General features: G+C 37.5%; 1 protein-coding gene across 20 annotated transcripts in view; it reads right to left on the reverse strand.

Annotated features, from left to right (window-relative positions):
- sh3bgr (SH3 domain binding glutamate-rich protein) overlaps positions 1–19,723 on the reverse strand; it is an 80,686-nt gene that overhangs the window by 14,679 nt on the left and 46,284 nt on the right. For 3 of the 20 annotated variants that reach the window (XM_052110108.1, XM_052110091.1, XM_052110092.1), the window contains 5 exons: positions 19,670–19,690; positions 19,323–19,349; positions 16,801–16,824; positions 16,409–16,435; positions 8,157–8,180 (listed from right to left, as the gene is read on the reverse strand). In XM_052110108.1, coding sequence (XP_051966068.1) covers positions 8,157–8,180; positions 16,409–16,435; positions 16,801–16,824; positions 19,323–19,349; positions 19,670–19,690 — 123 coding nt within the window. The remainder of the gene's footprint in view (positions 1–8,156; positions 8,181–16,408; positions 16,436–16,800; positions 16,825–19,322; positions 19,350–19,669; positions 19,691–19,723) is intronic. The other 17 variants (XM_052110093.1, XM_052110095.1, XM_052110094.1 and 14 more) reach the window with 9 other exon arrangements.

Consider the following 19,723-nt stretch of genomic DNA (forward strand, 5'->3'; position numbering starts at 1 on the left):
CGCCACAGTTAAATAAAAAAAGGTGATTTTGTAAGTCAATATAATGAGATACTAAGTCATTATTATGAGAAACTTTCTCATAATAATGACTTAGTATCTCATAAAAATGACTTAGTATCTCGTAATAATGACTTAGTATCTCATAATAATGACTTAGTATCTCGTAATAATGACTTAGTATCTCGTAATAATGACTTAGTATCTCGTAAAAATGACTTAGTATCTCGTAATAATGACTTAGTATCTCGTAATAATGACTTAGTATCTCGTAAAAATGACTTAGTATCTCGTAATAATGACTTAGTATCTCATAATAATGACTTAGTATCTCATAAAAATGACTTAGTATCTCGTAATAATGACTTAGTATCTCGTAATAATGACTTAGTATCTCATAAAAATGACTTAGTATCTCGTAATAATGACTTAGTATCTCATAATAATGACTTAGTATCTCATAAAAATGACTTAGTATCTCATAATAATGACTTAGTATCTCGTAATAATGACTTAGTATCTCGTAATAATGAGAAACTTTCTCATAATAATGACTTAGTATCTCATAATAATGACTTAGTATCTCGTAATAATGAGAAACTTTCTCATAATAATGACTTAGTATCTCGTAATAATGAGAAACTTTCTCATAATAATGACTTAGTATCTCGTAATAATGACTTAGTATCTCGTAATAATGAGAAACTTTCACATAATAATGACTTAGTATCTCGTAATAATGACTTAGTATCTCGTAATAATGAGAAACTTTCTCATAATAATGACTTAGTATCTCATAATAATGACATGGTATCTCGTAATAATGAGAAACTTTCTCATAGTAATAACTTAGTATCTCGTAATAATGAGAAACTTTCTCATAATAATGACATAGTATCTCGTAATAATGACTTGGTATCTCGTAATAATGAGAAACTTTCTCATAATAATGACTTAGTATCTCATAATAATGAGAAACTTTCTCATAATAATGACTTAGTATCTCGTAATAATGACTTAGTATCTCGTAATAATGAGAAACTTTCTCATAATAATGACTTAGTATCTCGTAATAATGACTTAGTATCTCGTAATAATGAGAAACTTTCTCATAATAATGACTTAGTATCTCATAATAATGACTTAGTATCTCGTAATAATGAGAAACTTTCTCATAATAATAACTTAGTATCTCGTAATAATGAGAAACTTTCTCGTAATAATGACTTAGTATCTCGTAATAATGACTTAGTATCTCGTAATAATGAGAAACTTTCTCATAATAATGACTTAGTATCTCGTAATAATGAGAAACTTTCTCATAATAATGACTTAGTATCTCGTAATAATGACTTAGTATCTCGTAATAATGAGAAACTTTCTCATAATAATGACTTAGTATCTCGTAATAATGACTTAGTATCTCGTAATAATGAGAAACTTTCTCATAATAATGACTTACTGTGCGCATGCGCAATGTGCTCAGTCAGACGAATTGTGCGTTTCAGATTGAGACGGATCACACAAATGACAACAGCACAACTCTTTTGAAAGTAAGTATAGTTTTATAGCAAGAGGTTTGCAAATAACAACAATTTAGCGCGATGTAAGTGCTGGGCAAGTGTGTTGACTCGCAAATCGGTTTCAACCACGCAGAGCTGACGCACCGCAAGCGAGGTGTGCATTATTAAAATAATAATCTCGTTTATAATACCACAGTTGTTACACCTCAAGTTATTTTCAAGTTTTAATTCCTAAAACGCTCTTGTGAGTATAACTACGTTCTTACGCCAGGGATTCAGGGGGTGAACCTCAGTTTTTAGTTCTTCACCTAAGGTCTTGCGTACAAAGTCTCCGTTACGGATTCGAAAGCATCACTTTAGACCTACTAACGGAGGTTTATTGGAGTAACGTGTGTGTGCGTGCGTATGAGCGCTGGAAAGAAAGTGTTCAGACCTGCGTGTGTACCTGTGGGTTCGAGCTGTTATGAATCAACTGGGGATCGTTTTAACTGTGGATGTGCGCTTGCACACTGTGGTAAAGTTAGTTTTACGTTTACTGTTACAATGTGATATGTAAATAAATAATAAAACAATGTGACAAGCAATACATCTTGGAAAAATGAACCTAACATTTATATACTTGCACTGTTTTAAAAAGATGCCCATCCACAAACTTAGGTTTACATTACATGTTTAAAATAAAGTTACTCTGGGTGCTTTTGGATGTTATTTAAATAAAATACTTGATTTTAAATTTGTTATTTAGGTGATGGCTTAAATTTCATAACTGACATATGTTTGTCTACAGGATGGAAGATCTAAAGCGATTCTTGAGACAGAGGAATGTCCCTGAGGAAACAATAGAGACACTGGAACATGAAACGGTGAAACAGATACAGATTAACACAGATAATGTTCATAAAAGTTTAAAAGTATTTTGTTAGAGATTAACATTTTAGCTCCAAACTCAAATATAAGCCGCCAAATCCATTCTTGCACTGACGGTGGTAGTATTACAACATGTTGCACAAGTAATTGATTAATCGAGTACTCGTTCAGCTTTAAATATTCGACTAGAAAAACTTGATTTTCATTTGTGCCAGCTCTTGCAGTTACAACTAAATGTATTGGCTGGCACTGTACACTCCTGAGCACAAAAAAAAACGGTCAAGCCCAAAATGTCAAAACATTAAGTGAGGAATATTAGCAAGAATTAAACAAATGCTCTCCTGAGACCTTCTGTGCCACCATTTGCTCATTAACTGTTTGGGGAAAAAGCTGGAAACCGGGAAATGCACTTGTTTTTTTACCAAATTTGGGGGAAAAAAAATATTTCTTGTTGCTTAGTATCTCAAAAATATTATCGGTGAAGAAAAAACATATGTGTGAAAAACACTTTGTTGTCAAGTCACTTCATAGACTTCAATGTATTCTGCAGTGCTGATGCGAGTCATGTGAAAGATTCTTAATGTGTATAAATATCACTCACTTTTGCACATTAATCATTGTTCTTCACAATCACAAAAGTGACAGATTGTGGTTTCATAATGGCGAATTTCTCCGAAAGGTGAGCAGTTTAGATCCCTGAAATTATTATTATTTTCATGCATTTATTTATTTTGTGGAATTTGATAATTTTCCATGGCACACCTGACAATCTTTCACGGCATGTGGCACAGTGGTTGGGAAACACTGACTTAAGCCAATTCAACTTTGAAAACATCAGACATCAAACAACATCAGCAAGATGGACAGTGCTGTTTTGTCACAGTATAAGCTTACATTAAGCAAAAAAAAAAAATATTCTGATTGCCGATTTTGTCTCTTCATTTTCATCACCCAAACATCAGTGGGAACAATGAGTCCGACTTTTTGATGCAGACAGGTGATCGATGCGGGGCTGCATGGTAGAAAGGAATAAAGGTAAATCGTCCTCCACCTGCAGCCTTGATCTGTATTTGCTTTTAAGCAGGGTCAAAGCTGAAAACCCGCACTCACATAAGTAAGAGGAGGGGAAGGGGATGAGGAATTTCATAGCCTTTCGAGAGAGGAGGGAAACTCAGTCACTACAAAGAGATAAATTTTGCTACACGCATATGCATAACACACACATTAACATGCAACACCGGTGCTCCATCACCATCAATGGAGCACCGGTGGAGAGAGTCAGCAGCTTCAAGTTCCTCGGTGTCCACATTACTGAGGAACTCACATGGTCCGTCCACACTGAGGCCGTTGTGAAGAAGGCTCACCAGCGCCTCTTCTTCCTGAGACGGCTGAGGAAGTTTGGAATGAACCACCACATCCTCACACGGTTCTACACCAGCACTGTAGAGAGCATCCTGACTGGCTGCATCACCGCCTGGTACGGCAATAGCACCGCGCACAACTGCAAAGCCCTGCAAAGGGTGGTGCGAACTGCCAGGAACATCATCGGAGGTGAGCTTCCCTCCCTCCAGGACATATACACCAGGCGGTGTGTGAAAAAGCTCGGAGGATCATCAGAGACTCCAGTCACCCAAGTCATGGGCTGTTCTCACTGCTACCATCAGGCAGGCGGTATCGCAGCATCAGGACCCGCACCAGCCGACTACATGATAGCTTTTTCCCCAAGCAATCAGACTGTTGAACTCTTGATCTATCAGGATCAATAATTAGCACTGCACTTTATTCAGCTATAATCTCACACTGGACTGTCAACATATTCTCCTCAATACAACTGCTATATATATATATACACATATATATTTCATATACTCCCACTTATTGTATTGTATTGTATATTCTGTTCTATATTCTGCATTGTATATAATTATTGTGTTGTGTAAGTATGTGTACATCTGATTTGTAAATAGTTTTGTGTAAGTATGTGTACATTTGATATGTAAATTGTTTTGTGTAAGTATGTTGTTTATTGTAATTGGTATATGTCTCGTCACTGTCATGACTGCTATGTTGCTCGGAACTGCACACAAGAATTTCACCTACTGTTGCACTTGTGTACATGGTAGTGTGACAATAAAGTGATTTGATTTGATTTTGATTTGATTTGATTTGACTAGATGGACAGATGTGTACAGGTGTGAACCAATGCTTTTTTCCCCCCCACGATGCCCCTCACCAATTGAAAACCTCTGCCTTAGACCTTTGAAAAGATGTATAATTTGATAACATTAATTACATTAATAGACAGTAAATTATATTTTACTTGTAAGCAGAGTGACGTCACTACTGAATACAGGGGAATTGCGTATCAACAGGTTAAAGGTTTTATTAATGACAACTTTAGGATTTAGAAAGTAACAGTAACTTAATTAAAACTAGTAAGAATAGTAAAAACTTAAGATTAAGTTGAGTAAACTATTTTAATTTTTTATAATATGAGATTACTATTAGTATTTACAGTGTACACTTTGGCTTTTTAATGTTTTGTTGCCTAATAAAATAATTTTATATTGGATATTGAGTGTCTTGCTCGTTTAATTTGATGTTGATTAATTAATGTATGGAATTAACAAAAAAATAAAAATATCCAAAAACATATTAACCTTAAATTAAGTATTTTTTTTTTGTTTGTTTTTTAAATCTATGTGCAGGCCTGTATTGCATTGTGCATATCTTAGCCTGCTGGAGATTTTCTTAGCCTGAAAAATTTAATGAAATACAGAAATAAAGAAAAGAAAATTTTAAAGAAAGCCCAAATGTTAGTTTGGGATTTTTTTGAAGCATTTACCTAACTGCAACAAGAAATATTAAAAAAACTATTTTGAATGTCTCAATTTACATGCTCATTTAATTGCAATTAATTTAAGTTATTTTTTGTACAATTAATCGCACTGAATTAATGCAATTAATCGCATGCCCACGGACCATAATAAGGAAGATTCCTGAGAAATGCAAGCTTGTAGTACCACCTAGTAAGTGAAATTTCAGCTGTATGAGCAACGCACAGTTTATACAGTGAAGAAAACACTTTAGTAGGCAGAACAACATGCGTTAAGTTCTTGCGTTCAAAACACTTGGAGCGCAAATGCAATCTAAGGGATCTCAAGATGTGTTTAAAGATTGAGTATTAAACTATATTTAACTTGACACAGTGACCTAAACATTTTATGTTTATGATGCAACACACCCGAGACGTCTGATGTAGGTGTAAATTGACTCATAATAAATCTCGAACTGATTGACAAATTCACTTGTGTAATGGATGAACTGTGTGCCAATGATTGACTTATGTTCAATAATATGGTAGTAAACAATACATTGTATTCTAAAGCAGCTTTTTGTATTGTCTTATCAGTGATTAACTCTTCTGCCACAAGAATGTGATCCATTAATTATCTGAATATTTGTTTATTTTATATATATATCATTTTTTTTTTATATTTAAAGATAACTATGTATCATTATTTCATCATTATATATTGAATTATTGTATATTGAGGGGCTTTCTCAGCAAATATTTGTAAATGCGATTAATTAATCGGGACACCATGTAATTAATTCGATTAAAAATTTTAATCAATTGACAGCCCTACTTTATTTACATCATTACTGATTTGGATTGCACACAAGTTAGTTGTGTCTGTTACTTATATTTGTTTCAATTTGAGTTTAAGTTTACCGGTGATGAGTGGCGATGGTCTTCAGACAAGGATGGCAGAAGCAGCATATTGTGGTGACGAAAATTAGAGTAATTTAAGCATTATTGGTTCCGTCCGCACATACCATTTTGCTCAGATTGCATGGGGGAGGAGGAAAAACTAATATCTTTATTAATTGACTTCTTTAGTTCTATATTTATAGTATCTTTTTAAAATGAGCTTTTCTTCAATTTTGATTTCATAAATGTATTTGTTGATTTGATCATGATTTAAGTAGAGTTAATTGTTAAATGTAAAGTTACTTTGTTTTCCCTTCTTGTGATGTAATGGGCCCATCCTTTCCTTTATAAGCTGTTGCTTTGTTCATTACAGGGGACAGCTTTAGTTTGTTAGTTGTTTTCTATTGAATGTTGTGTTATCTTATTTTCTTTTTGTTTGTGGATTTTGTTATGTTGTAAGAATTTTTTTTTTGTAAATCCTTTTTATTTTGGGTTCAAATAAAGACCAATCTTTTCAGTTAAGAGCTTGTGTTCTTTGTTTCTGACCCTCTGTCCCTCACAGTAGGCAAGTTCACAGTAGTTTAATTCGCTTCTTATCATTCAAATTCTGTTAAAATTCACCTCTGGTGCCGTTCTAAATGCATGAATGTGAACCGAACTATTGAGCATCTACATCTGAGATGCTGTTCTTGAGTAGCGCCCAAATATCGCGCACGCATTTTGGGCTTGACCCGTTTTTTTTTTGTGCTCAGGAGTGTACAGTGCCAGCCAATACATTTAGTTGTAACTGCAAGATTTTAGTGAGAAAAGCCGTTTCATTGTTGCCCACAGCTGGCACAAATGAAAATCAAGTTTTTCTAGTCGAATATTTAAAGCTGAACGAGTACTCGATTAATCAATTACTTGTGCAACATGTTGTAATACTACCACCGTCAGTGCAAGAATGGATTTGGCGGCTTATATTTGAGTTTGGAGCTAAAATGTTAATCTCTAACAAAATACTTTTAAACTTTTATGAACATTATCTGTGTTAATCTGTATCTGTTTCACCGTTTCATGATACTAAGTCATTATTACGAGATACTAAGTCATTATTATGAGATACTAAGTCATTATTATGAGAAAGTTTCTCATTATTACGAGATACTAAGTCATTATTACGAGATACTAAGTCATTATTATGAGATACTAAGTCATTATTATGAGAAAGTTTCTCATTATTACGAGATACTAAGTCATTATTATGAGATACTAAGTCATTATTATGAGAAAGTTTCTCATTATTACGAGATACTAAGTCATTATTACGAGATACTAAGTCATTATTACGAGATACTAAGTCATTATTATGAGATACTAAGTCATTATTACGAGATACTAAGTCATTATTATGAGAAAGTTTCTCGTTATTACGAGATACTAAGTCATTATTATGAGATACTAAGTCATTATTATGAGAAAGTTTATCATTATTACGAGATACTAAGTCATTATTACGAGATACTAAGTCATTATTACGAGATACTAAGTCATTATTATGAGAAAGTTTCTCATTATTACGAGATACTAAGTCATTATTATGAGAAAGTTTCTCATTATTACGAGATACCAAGTCATTATTACGAGATACTAAGTCATTATTATGAGATACTAAGTCATTATTATGAGAAAGTTTCTCATTAATACGAGATACTAAGTCATTATTACGAGATACTAAGTCATTATTACGAGATACTAAGTCATTATTATGAGATACTAAGTCATTATTATGAGAAAGTTTCTCATTAATACGAGATACTAAGTCATTATTATGAGAAAGTTTCTTATAATAATGACTTAGTATCTCATTATATTGACTTACAAAATCACCTTTATATATTTAACTGTGGCGGAAACCGGCTTCCATAAAAAACACAATGAAACCCTGTTCAAAAACATAGTCAATCTTGAGATTAACAAACACAACTGATGCTTCATGACTAGCATGCACCTCTAGCCTCTGGCCTCAAATGCCCACAACATGCTGAAAACGAGCTGAAAATACTCTAGTGTACCTCAGAGCCCTGCTCCTCTTCATCCTGTGATGAAGGAATTTAGTGTTAAAACAGAAGAAAACATTAAAAGCAGCCCATGTATTTGAGTCACAGAAACAGATGGGAAGAGAAGGTTACGCTAAATCCAACTAAGGGGTGAATTCACTTATGATTTGCACCTGCTGATAGCATTGTTTATTTGCACAAACTGGCAAGTGAATGGTAAAATACTGTGAGTAAACTTGACTTCTCATCATGGCTGCATATATGGCCAATCATGATGCTCTTCTCCATCATTTGATGAATTACTGCTGCAATGATCACTACAAAATTAACAGATATTATTTTTACCAGCTGTTTTTCCACCACAGGTAACAACATAAAGAACAATCTATAATGAGCCTAATTTAATTTAAAAAGGTGTGTTTGCACTAAAATGAATGACAAAGACTTATCAATGAATTTAAATACAGTGGCACAATGCTATGTCAGTGCATTTTGCAAGTGATTATCCTGGATTGCAGGTGGTTAGTGTATAGTATCACATGCAAAAGTGTTGCAACACTGTAATGAATGTCACCCCAAGCATGTCACCGCTGAGAGTTTGGGTGTACAGTATGCGTGTGTTTCCACAATAAACAGATGTTAATATTCACAGCATCAAGGAACTACTTCTGTCCTGTAATATAAGTGAGGAGTGGAAGGAATGGATGAAGAAAAAGGAAAGAAGAGGGAGAAAATTGGGAAGAAGAGCAAAGCGTCAAAAATTATGATCAAGTAGATCAGATTTTCTTGATGTTCTCCAGTTTTACTTCATTTTATTTTCACTTTAATTGAATGTGACCACCAAAAGGCTGATAAAGGTGTTTAAGATATGTTACAATCATTGTTTGGGCTTAAAGTCATACGTTTCATGATATGTTAATATTATGAAATTAATTATATAATAGTTTAACTAACATATCAAATAGTTTTTACTCTAAAAGTTTAAGAAAAGCCTCTAATGATTTAAGAAAAAATAATTACCACATTTTGAAATACAGTAGTTTTGTTTTGCCTCGCAATAGTTTTGCTTTCCCTCGAAATAGATTTATCCATCCCATATGAAACATTACTAGAACTTAGTGGAACTGAATACTACTATTGTAGTACAACCATAGTCAACACAATTTATAATAGTTTTAACAATATTTTAACCATGATATGTGTGGTAAAACCATTGTAATAATACAGGAAAACCAAAGTATATGGTAGTACAAATTATAGTCATTCCACCAAAAACATGGTTACTACAGGTAACAGTTGGATACTATAGTAACACCGTGGTTCATTTGTTTTTAAAACAATGGTTATACATTTTTTTTTTTTTACTGCAGTAATGGTTGAACTATGGTTCCCTTTTAAGATGTTCACTCAACGTTACGTCAATGATCAAGAGCCCCGATCTCTCTGAAAGGTTTTCCATCAAGCCAATTTCTTTGGTTGATGTCTTTCGAAGTCCTGCCTTCCATGCTCAGCTAGCATATAAAAGGTGGATTTGAAGACAGCCTCCTCAAAACTTCTCCTTCAGAGGTCAAGTGCGGATCTCTCTCTGTGGATCATGAGTTCATCGAGAGTTGCAAAGAGTTCAGCAGACAGAGTTCTCTCTCCTGTTTAGCAGAAAGATATTCTGTTCCCTGTGTGCTGACGAGAAATTGTATCCTTGCATTTATTATTGTATTGTGCATGCGTGATATTGTCACATTTATGTCTGTTTTTGCTCATGTTTGAATTATGTTTTTTAGTTAATGTCTTTTATTTTTATTTTGAAATTAGTTTACTTTCTGGTCTGTTCATGTGTTTTAGTCAGGTGGTTTCCTGTTTCCTTGTCATGCTACACTCATGTTTCATATGTTTTGTTCTCATTGGTTTATAGCCATTGTCTTGTTATTATGTTTATAAGTCTTGTTATCCCCATATTAGTTCTGTCTGTTCATTGGTTATCTTGCTATCAGTTCAGTCTTTTCATTGGTTGTCTTGTTAACTTGCTTACCCATGTCTGTGTATTTAAGCCCTCACATTTGCCATTGTCCTTTGTCTGGTATTGTGAATGTATCGATGTCTTGTATTGTCCTGGTTCTTGTTTTTCTTAGTCAAGTCAAGTCCATTCAATTCTAGTTACGTAAATGTTTTGTTTTGTTTTCACTTTGGAGTTATTTAATGTTTTGGATTACACATCTTGTTAAAAAAATGCACTTGGGTTCTCACTACATCAACGTCTTTGCTTGCTCTTGTTTGCCTGTCTTGCCTGCAAACAACATTACAGAAGACCTGACCAAACAAGATTAACCCAGCAATTCGCCTCATACGTTTACGACAGGGGAATTGTCCCCTTGAGAACTATGTTACTGAATTTTGTGGGTTCCGTTGTCAGTTGGACTTCAATGAGATTGCCCTCAAATACTTTTTTAGGGCAGGTTTCAATGAGCCCATCTTCTCCATGCTGCCTGGTGGCAGAATTAGTTGGACTCTAATTGAGTATATCGACTTTGCGCCTGAGTGTTTTGAACTTTACTGCAGTTGTGTGTAAGTGTGTTTAATTAATTGCTTTACTTTGTTGAATAGTGGTACTCATTGCTAGACTTGTGCTGTTTGTTTACTGACTTGAACTTGCGTCGCTTAAACGTGTGTGTGTGTGTGTGTGTGCTATATTGTTTGACTGGTCCCAGAATACGCAATGCTAGATTTAGAGTCGATTATCCAATGTGTGTGTGTGTGTGTGTAAAATTACCGTTGTTGTTTCTTAGTATCTATATACAGCGCTTCACTGGTTTTAGAGTATTATTTATTGCTAAAGTGCAGCATCATTTATTTGCTGTGTACTGAATCCGCGTTTGTTCCCACACTTGTCACCTCGCGGGCCCCTCATTTTTGGTTGACCATGTGACTAGCTTTATTGTGCTAGGTAGCATTAGGGCGTGACCAGCTTTTTTCCCACTGGACGGCTCGTTTACAACGTGTATATATTTTGATCTGAATGCTGACAAAAGATATATATTTTGATTTGAATGCTGATGTGGAAGTGGCAGCAAAAGTGGTGGCCCTCGTGTAAAGTCCTCCTCGTGTGAAGACCTACATGTGTAAACACCAGCGACTCTACCTGTGTGAGTCCACCGAGCAAGGACAAGGCGCCACTCACCATAGCACTTAAGTATCTTTTGATTCCATCTCTTTACTTATTTTTGCCGTCTACATACTCACATGTCTACTTCATGATTAACACATGCCTTCAAGCACATCCCTGTTATGTGATATAGACAATCTACATGGTACAGATGTAAAAGCAAATGCAACCCACACAACCTATGGCCACTTTGCACTTGGCCACTATGGCCACTTTGGCACAGCATCTGCCCTACTCTCATTTACAGTGGGACTCTGGAACTGCCAGTCAGCTGTGAAAAAAGCTGACTTCATTCCAGCCTTTGCCACAGAGTCCATCCTTAATATCCTGGCATTGAATACGTCTGGAGGATACACCAACACCTGCAGCTCTCTCCAAAGTCTTTTCTCTCACACCCCTTGACTGACTGACACTGAGGTCTCTAAACTCCTCCTCTCCAACCACCCCAAAACCTGTTCCCTTGACCCCATTTCTTCTCACCTTCTCCAGGCCATCTCTCTGTCCATCCTACCTGTACTCACACACATAATCATCATATCTCTACTTACAGGCACTTTCCCCATTACATATAAGCAGGCTCGAGTAACCCCGCTGCTGAAGAAACCTGCACCTGACCCCACACAAATAGAAAACTACAGACCAGTCTCTCTCATCCCATTCATGGCAAAAACACTTGAAAGGGCAGTTTTCAGTTTTCATCAAATCTCTGCCTATCTCTCACAGAACAAACAGCTTGATGACAATCAGACAGGCTTCAAAAGTTGCCACTCCACTGAGACTGCCCTGCTGCCTGTCACAGAGTCTCTGAGACGGGCGAAAGCTGAATCCAGATCATCCGTTCTAATTCTGCTGGACCTTTCTGCAGCCTTTGACACAGTCAACCATCAGATTCTGCTCGCCACCCTCTCCTCGCTGTGTATTACAGGAACTGTGCTTGACTGGTTTAACTCCTATCTCTCAGGTAGGTCCTTCAAGGTAGCCTGGAGAGGTAAGGTATCCAAGCCACATCAACTGCTTACTGGGGTACCTCAGGGATCAGTGCTTGTGCCACTTCTCTTCTCTATATACACAACATCACTGTAACCCATCATTCAGGCACATGGTTTCTCATACCACTGCTGCGCAGATGACACACAACTCTACTTGTCTTTCCAGCCCAACGACACCACCGTGACTGCTTGAATCTCTGCCTGCCTGGCAGACATCTCTGCTTGGATGAAGGAACACCACCTGCAACTCAATCCACCCAAAACCGAACTCCTGGTATTTCCAGCCAACCCTGCTATTTAACACAACATCACCGTGCTGCTGGGTTTCGACTACAGTAATGACTTCAAAAACGGTCAGAAATCATGGGTAACCATTGATAACAAACCAAATTTCCCAGACCACATCTCAAAGACTGCAAGATCATGTAGATTTACACTCTACAACATCAGAAAGATAAGACCCTACCTATCTGAATATGCCACACAACTGCTTGTTCAGTCACTTGTCATAACTAGACTGGACTACTGTAACACTCTCATTGCAGGCCTACCTGCATGTGCAATTAGACCTCTGCAAATGATCCAGAATGCAGCAGCATGTCTGGTCTTTAATGAACCACAGAGCACGTTACACCACTCCTTGTCTCTCACAAAATCAAATTCAAGGCTCTGATTCTGGCATACAGAACAGTCACTGGGTCTGCTCCAACATACCTAAAATAATTTCTGCAGAGCTACGTGCCCACTAGAAGCCTGCGGTCGGCTAAGGAACGTCGCCTTGTTGTACAAACACAAAGAGGCACCAAAACACTTTTTCGGATTTTTAGCTTCATCATACCACGTTGGTGGAATGAATTCCCAACTCCATCCGTGAAGCAGACTCACTCTCTGTCTTCAAAACACGACTTAAAACACATATTTTCCAAGAGCACTTAACTAATCACAAAAAAAAAGAAATTGCACATGTATATGTTTTGAATACTATTCTGATGTTATCGAAACTTTGTAATATGGCACTTTTGTACCACTGTCTCCTTAAGATGATTCGCTTATGTTTTCCTCTTTTGTAAGTCGCTTTGGATAAAAGTGTCTGCCAAATGAATACATGCAAATGTACTGTGGAAGTGGCTGATGAGGAAATCAGCATTCCTTCTACAGTAACCATCATGCAGAGTCCACCCCTATTCCTGAGTTTCCTGTCATGTCCGCCACGCCTAAGTTCAACGCCATGCCTGCCATGGTCCATGAGCCAGTGCCCACACCTCCCATGGTCCACGAGCCAGCGCCCACATCTGCCACGGTCCACGAGCCAGTGCTTTAAGCCTCCCAGCCTCCAATCTGTTCATTGGATCTCTTGTTCAATTTTCTACCACAATTTTTGGTAGCAAGCGTAGAAAAATCAGTATTGTGGCATTGTGCTATAGGGACCTGTGGAGCGGAGGGGGGCGGGGCTGGGCTGGAAGGTCGCACGCCCGGTCCCCAATCGGCCTGATGGGGCACGCGAGGGATAAAGGCGGCCGGTGAAGACGGTTCTTGAGAGAGAGAATTACGGGCATGTCCGTCATGTGTGTGTGTTTATGTTTGTGCTTTTTGTTTTGAGTTTAATTAAACATCATTTATATTGACAAGCTGGTTCTCGCCTCCTCCTTGCCCATCTGAATCCCCCTTACATTGGTGCGTAAACCAGGGAAGGAGGAGGGATGCCGTCACAGAGTTCTCGACACTGCCGTCCACCCAGGGGAGCGGTGTTGCCATCTGCCGTGTGACGGAGTAGCCCGACCGCCTGGACATGGGGAACGGCCGCCGTCCACGGGGCGAGTAGAGACTGGATTCCCCGACCACCTGGAGCGAGGGAGCCGCTGCCGGGGCGGAGGAGTGCCCTGCCGTCCCCAGAGATGTGGAGGAGTCGAGGGAAGACTGCCGTCTACGAGGGGAGGAGGGAAGCAACTCCCCGACCATCTGGAGCAGTAGGGCCGCTGCCAGGGGCGGAGGAGTGTTCCCACGTGCTGCCACCCGGCGTCGTTTGAGGCAGCCGTCCGGCTCGCGGAGGACCACATGGCGGCGATCCCGAGGGCGGAGGAGCCCTCTCTCTCTCTCACTCTCTTCCCCCTTCCCCTCTTCCCTCCCCCTCCCCTTTGCACTCTCATTCTACTCCGTTCCTGCCCTGCGCAGGCGAGGAGGTTTCCTGAGACCAGCTTCCCGGCCATGGGAAGCAACACATTCCCCTTCCCCGACCTTCAGCTGCCCTCCCCCTCAGGTGGGGGCACCCGCAGACGCAGGTACGGGCGTAGCGCCTGGGCCGGCATGTTGGAGATGCGGAGACCCGGGCCACTTCCGGGATCAGTGTCCGCTGATGGAGGTGGGGACGGTGGTGCGTCCGATCGGGCCGGGGCGTACCGGATACCGGTAAGAATCAAGCAAGAACTCAACAAGCATTGCTGGATAAAGGGTGTAATCAGACCACCATCCACCAACGCTTGGTTCAACCCGATGCTTTGGGCACAGCTAAACTGGCATGGGGATGTTCAAAAGTATCCTATGGTGACCTTGGTGATCAAATTCCCGGGGGGAAAAACATAGAATGGAGGCAGCGGTTAGTTCCCGCCTCACTCATCCGCTGATTTTGGGGACCGATTGGGGACCGGGCGTGCGACATTCCAGCCCAGCCCCGCCCCCATCCGCTTCACAGGACCCCTACCCTATAGAATGTCTAGGTTACTATTGTAACCCTGGATCCCTGAAAGGAGAGAACGAGATACGTAGCCTTACCACAATAGTGATTACCACTGAAAAGGTTTTAGAGATCATCTTGCCTCTTCAGTCGAATGTCCTGAGGAGACTGTCTTCCGATCCGCCTATTATATGCTCGCTTTGCATGGAAGGCACGATTTCAAAAGACATCTGCCAATTAAATTGTCATGATGGAAAACCATTTAAAGAGACTGGGGCTCTCGGGAGTGACCACTACTGTCGATCATCGATGTAACGTCTCGGTTCCTCGTTTTTTTTTTATGGAAACATGGTTTGTGAAACTTAACTATTAAGTTTAACTTAACTATTAAGAAACTATGTTTCTATTTAATGATTTGACTTACCATATTATAAATCATGGTTAAAATGTGGTTTCTGTAGAAAAATCATGATAAATGTTGTGGTTAAAATGGTTTTACTTCAAGTACAACAATTCAATTATGGTTACTGTAGTTAAACCATGGTACATTTTTATAATAAAAGGATAAAGCCATTGTGAAAAAAATCATTGTGAGGTAACGCAAAACTTATTTCAAGTCAGCGCAAACTATTGCAAGGGAGTGCAAAATCCAAAAGAATGCAATTATTTCAAAATATTTCAGAAAATAAAGTCCCTCCCTGTTCTTTAAGTACTTGACCCTCCCCTAATAATACATTCTCTGCTAAAATATTTGCTAATTATAAACCCTAAAAATCTAATTATTTTCAAGTTTCAGTCCACAAGGAGTATCTTTAGTGCTTGCAAGATCTTTTAGTGCACAATTTCACATTTATGCTGTGCACCTTGTATAATTTTTTTCAGTATGTAAAGTTTGTACTACTTTTCAGTAAAGCTTTTTTTATATATTGGATATTTGCTTATTAAAACAATTATAAATAATTGTGTGCAAATGCAATTTCAAATTATTGATTACATTGTTTTAAATCAACGCACCACATAAGAATGTACTATGCATTCATGATTTAGTGCAGAACAGTAGTTTCAATTTGTTGAAAAAACATTGAGGGGGAAAAAGGGTTTGGCTTTTCAAAAAGTGATTTGGATAAGAAATGAACAATTACAATACACACAATTCCATTATTAAATTATTTAACTGATGCATTGAATATTCATTCCGGTCAGTGCATTGCAATGCATTAATGCTTTTTTACACTTCTGTTTACTAACTCTAACAAACTAAAACTAAGTTCATTGATGCATCACTTTAGTCTCCAGCATAAACCCATGTCAGATTTGGTCCATGACATGCAAGAGACAATGAAGGAAGATAACATGTGCAGATAGAAGGAAGAAAAAACACAGCAGGACATGAAAAGCATTGAGAGAGGGAAAGAAAAAGAAGTCTAATTTAAAGGATGTATGAATCTACCTCAAGCTTTTGTAGTTCTTCTTCCTCCTAGAAGGGAGAACAGACTGAATGAGATGAGAGGAACATGAGAGCTAAAGATGGAGAGAACAACATGAGACAGAAACATGCAACTGGAGAAACTGATGGAGAAATGGAGAGATACAGACAGGAGGCAGCTACAGGACTAGGGAGAGAAGTGGGGGGAAAAATTTGGTTAAAAGATAGAATGAAGGAGAAAAATAATTTAAGGAATGAGGGTGGAAAACAGCAGATCATAAGTACATAATAATAAATAAAAAAAAAAGTTTGGTCTTCACTACTACAATCAGCCTTTGCTGATCAACACAAACAAACTCACATAGCAGTTCAGATCTATTCACAGAGAAATTCACCGCTCATCAAAACCAAGTTACCTCTGACACCAAATCATCTTCTGCCTGAAAAACACGGGTGGAGAGAGGGAAAAGAAAAAGCTTTTAAGAAGCTGAATTTGGAGGAATTAAACAGCACTGATGGATGGTATGAGAGATTAAAATATACTGATTACTGTGAAATGTTGTAATTTGAATGAGATAGGTCATTACAAAATGGATGCATTTGTGTCCCTAATGCAATGAACAAATTGTGTCATTAGCCTAGTTTCCATCCACTTTTCAAGCTATTTTGTTATCGACAGTGAAACATTTTTGCGAAATTTGGCATCTTCTGCCTGTTTCTGAAGAAGCTCAGCAAATATGAGCCGAGGTAAAGAGGGGTAGATTTAAAATATTTAAACGTTTTAAAATGTTCAATTCAAATTGACTTTTATCAATAAAAATGGTGTGCGTGATGACATCATGCCTAAATAAACACTTTGTTGCACAAGTTTTGGTTTATTGCAAAAGAAATCTCCCCTTAAGACATTTCCAAGCAGAAATGTGTGTATATCGCTAATTCACCTCCCAGATGTCCCTAATCTTTTTCCTCCCAAGTTTTGGTAAAATGGGGAGAGTATTGAGAAAATTCATTGAAATTAGGCAGTTTACTGTCATTTTATTTTCACAAATAAATGCAATCAGAAGATGAGGAATTGCAGTCAAAAGGGAGCTGTTGTACTTCTGATAGGACTGTAATATTGGTGACGCTGATTGGTGGAACTGATGTTGAGCCTATCGCAGGTTGCCCGGTTCCGACCCGAAAGTGAATCGGCATGGCCCTGTTCAAACTGGCAACCTGCACCAAGTGGACCATCAATCGATGAGTATATGCTGTGTGCACAGCTATTAAAGAAAAACTGATAAGGTGTAATATCAGGGCTTACATATGATACATTTCTGATATTCAATAGGCTATTTTGAGCAATAGTCTAATCATTGCTGTCACAACTGCTCTATGACCTACATATTTGTCCAACAACTTTTAATGACCAACTGAACTTGATTGTCATCAAAATGTATTTAATGTCATAATGCAATTTACATTTTCTGAAGAAGCTCAGCAAATATGATCCGAGGTAAAGAGGGGTAGATTTAAAATATTTAAACGTTTTAAAATGTTCAAAAGCTCGTTTTCTGAAAGCGAACTCATTGGGCAAATATTTCTGATAGTTTATATTCTTGAAAACAAAACTTGCTGAGAATGTCATTCAGCTGACTTTTTTCATCTACAGAACAGAGTAAGGCTAATTTAAGTTTATAGTTATAGGTCTAAAAAAATATATATTTTTTGTTTGGTAATTCATTTTTTTAATTTAATGCTTTTTCTTTTGGTAATTTATTTAATTCAATACAGGGATGCCGGCATTTATTCAAAAGTAAACTAAACAATATTTTTATAGAATAGGGCTATAAGTTAGTGTTCCAAAAGAGCACTCTGATGCTTTTCTCCTAGTTTTGTGTATTTATTTTTAATTTAAAACATCTTTGAGCATAGAAATTATGTTTTTAAAAAAATAAAAAATTATTATGGGGTAATTCCATGACTGCCGTGGAAAAGCAACTTTAATAAGTAAATGGATGGCTACCATGATTAGATTATTCACAAACAGTGGCTATTCATTTGTTGTCTGTGCACTTGTCGATATGCATGATACGAGATATTTGTGTTGGCACTCCTGGAACTGTCATGTTTGCAGCATCGGATCTGTATGCCGTTAAAATCAATCCATAATCACATACAATAAATTAGCTTTCAAGGATGTATACTGTCAGCATGATTAACACAGGCTAACGATTGTGATAAATTATGTCATGTGACAGTATATTTTTGTGTTAATGCCAATTGTTTTCGACAAAAAGTGTTTAAAAACTGTTTTTGAAGTATTTCAATTTTTTTGCTGCTAATAGTGCAGAAATAAAACACTTCACCTTAAATGCAGCTGAGCGTACTTTCTGTGCAAATAGCAGCCCCCCTAAAGAAGCTCACTCCATTATTTGAGACACACAAATAAATTGAGTGATGATTTTAAAGTGCCACAGAGCCATAGTGCTTAAACTCCTCTGGAAGTCAACCTAAGAATGCCTTACTTTAGTTATTTCTGCACATTTAACTGAGATAGGAAGTAGCAGAAGTACTTTAACAGAAAGTAAATTGCACTCTTTCCCTTTAAAGACTTTTAAAAATGGAAAATGCATCCATGTCACCTGAAAGGAAATGGGAAAGGGGGGATGAAAGTGGCAAAACCCAAATTGCCAGTGAGTCGACTTCCAATTGTAAATGTTTTTAAGGCTACAAGGAGAAGGGTAGTGAGTTAGCAGTCAAGGGGGACACTCAAACATATTGATGCAATAATTCAAATATTTGTTTTATATAAACAGAGAGAATAAAAAGAAAACAATAACGGGGGAAAACTGTTGTCAGTGAAATGAGAAATCCGAGATGTTTGGGGCAGCATAAAAAAGTTCTGTATCACACACTCCAAAGATCTAGAATCAACTAATTCTAGATTAAAAATCACCTCTGACACCAGATGATTGTCTTCTCCCTGAAATGATTAATAGCAATTATTAGCTTTGTAATGATCTTTTCAAAAAGCTTTTTCCCTTGTGATTTTATATGTGAATAAATAAAGCTGCAGGCATGAATCACAATTCTGCAAGACCTGCATGTGATGCACACATCTGTTTTTCTGCTCATTTTTGAAAGGTGTTGCTGTCCAATTTATACCAGAAAAAGTCATTTCACAATGTTCAATGAAGTATCATGACCTAACATTGGCCTGTTAATGGTGGTAAGAGCAGAGCAGCTAATTTTGTTAACATGACAAATTGCCTCTTAGCACACTGAGAATGTATGTCATCTTACCTTATCAAACTCTCCTTCATCCTGTGAGTTAAAGAAGATAAAAGGTTTATTAGA

Source organism: Xyrauchen texanus, chromosome 38 (genome assembly GCF_025860055.1).
Source record: "Xyrauchen texanus isolate HMW12.3.18 chromosome 38, RBS_HiC_50CHRs, whole genome shotgun sequence".
NCBI lineage: Eukaryota > Metazoa > Chordata > Actinopteri > Cypriniformes > Catostomidae > Xyrauchen > Xyrauchen texanus.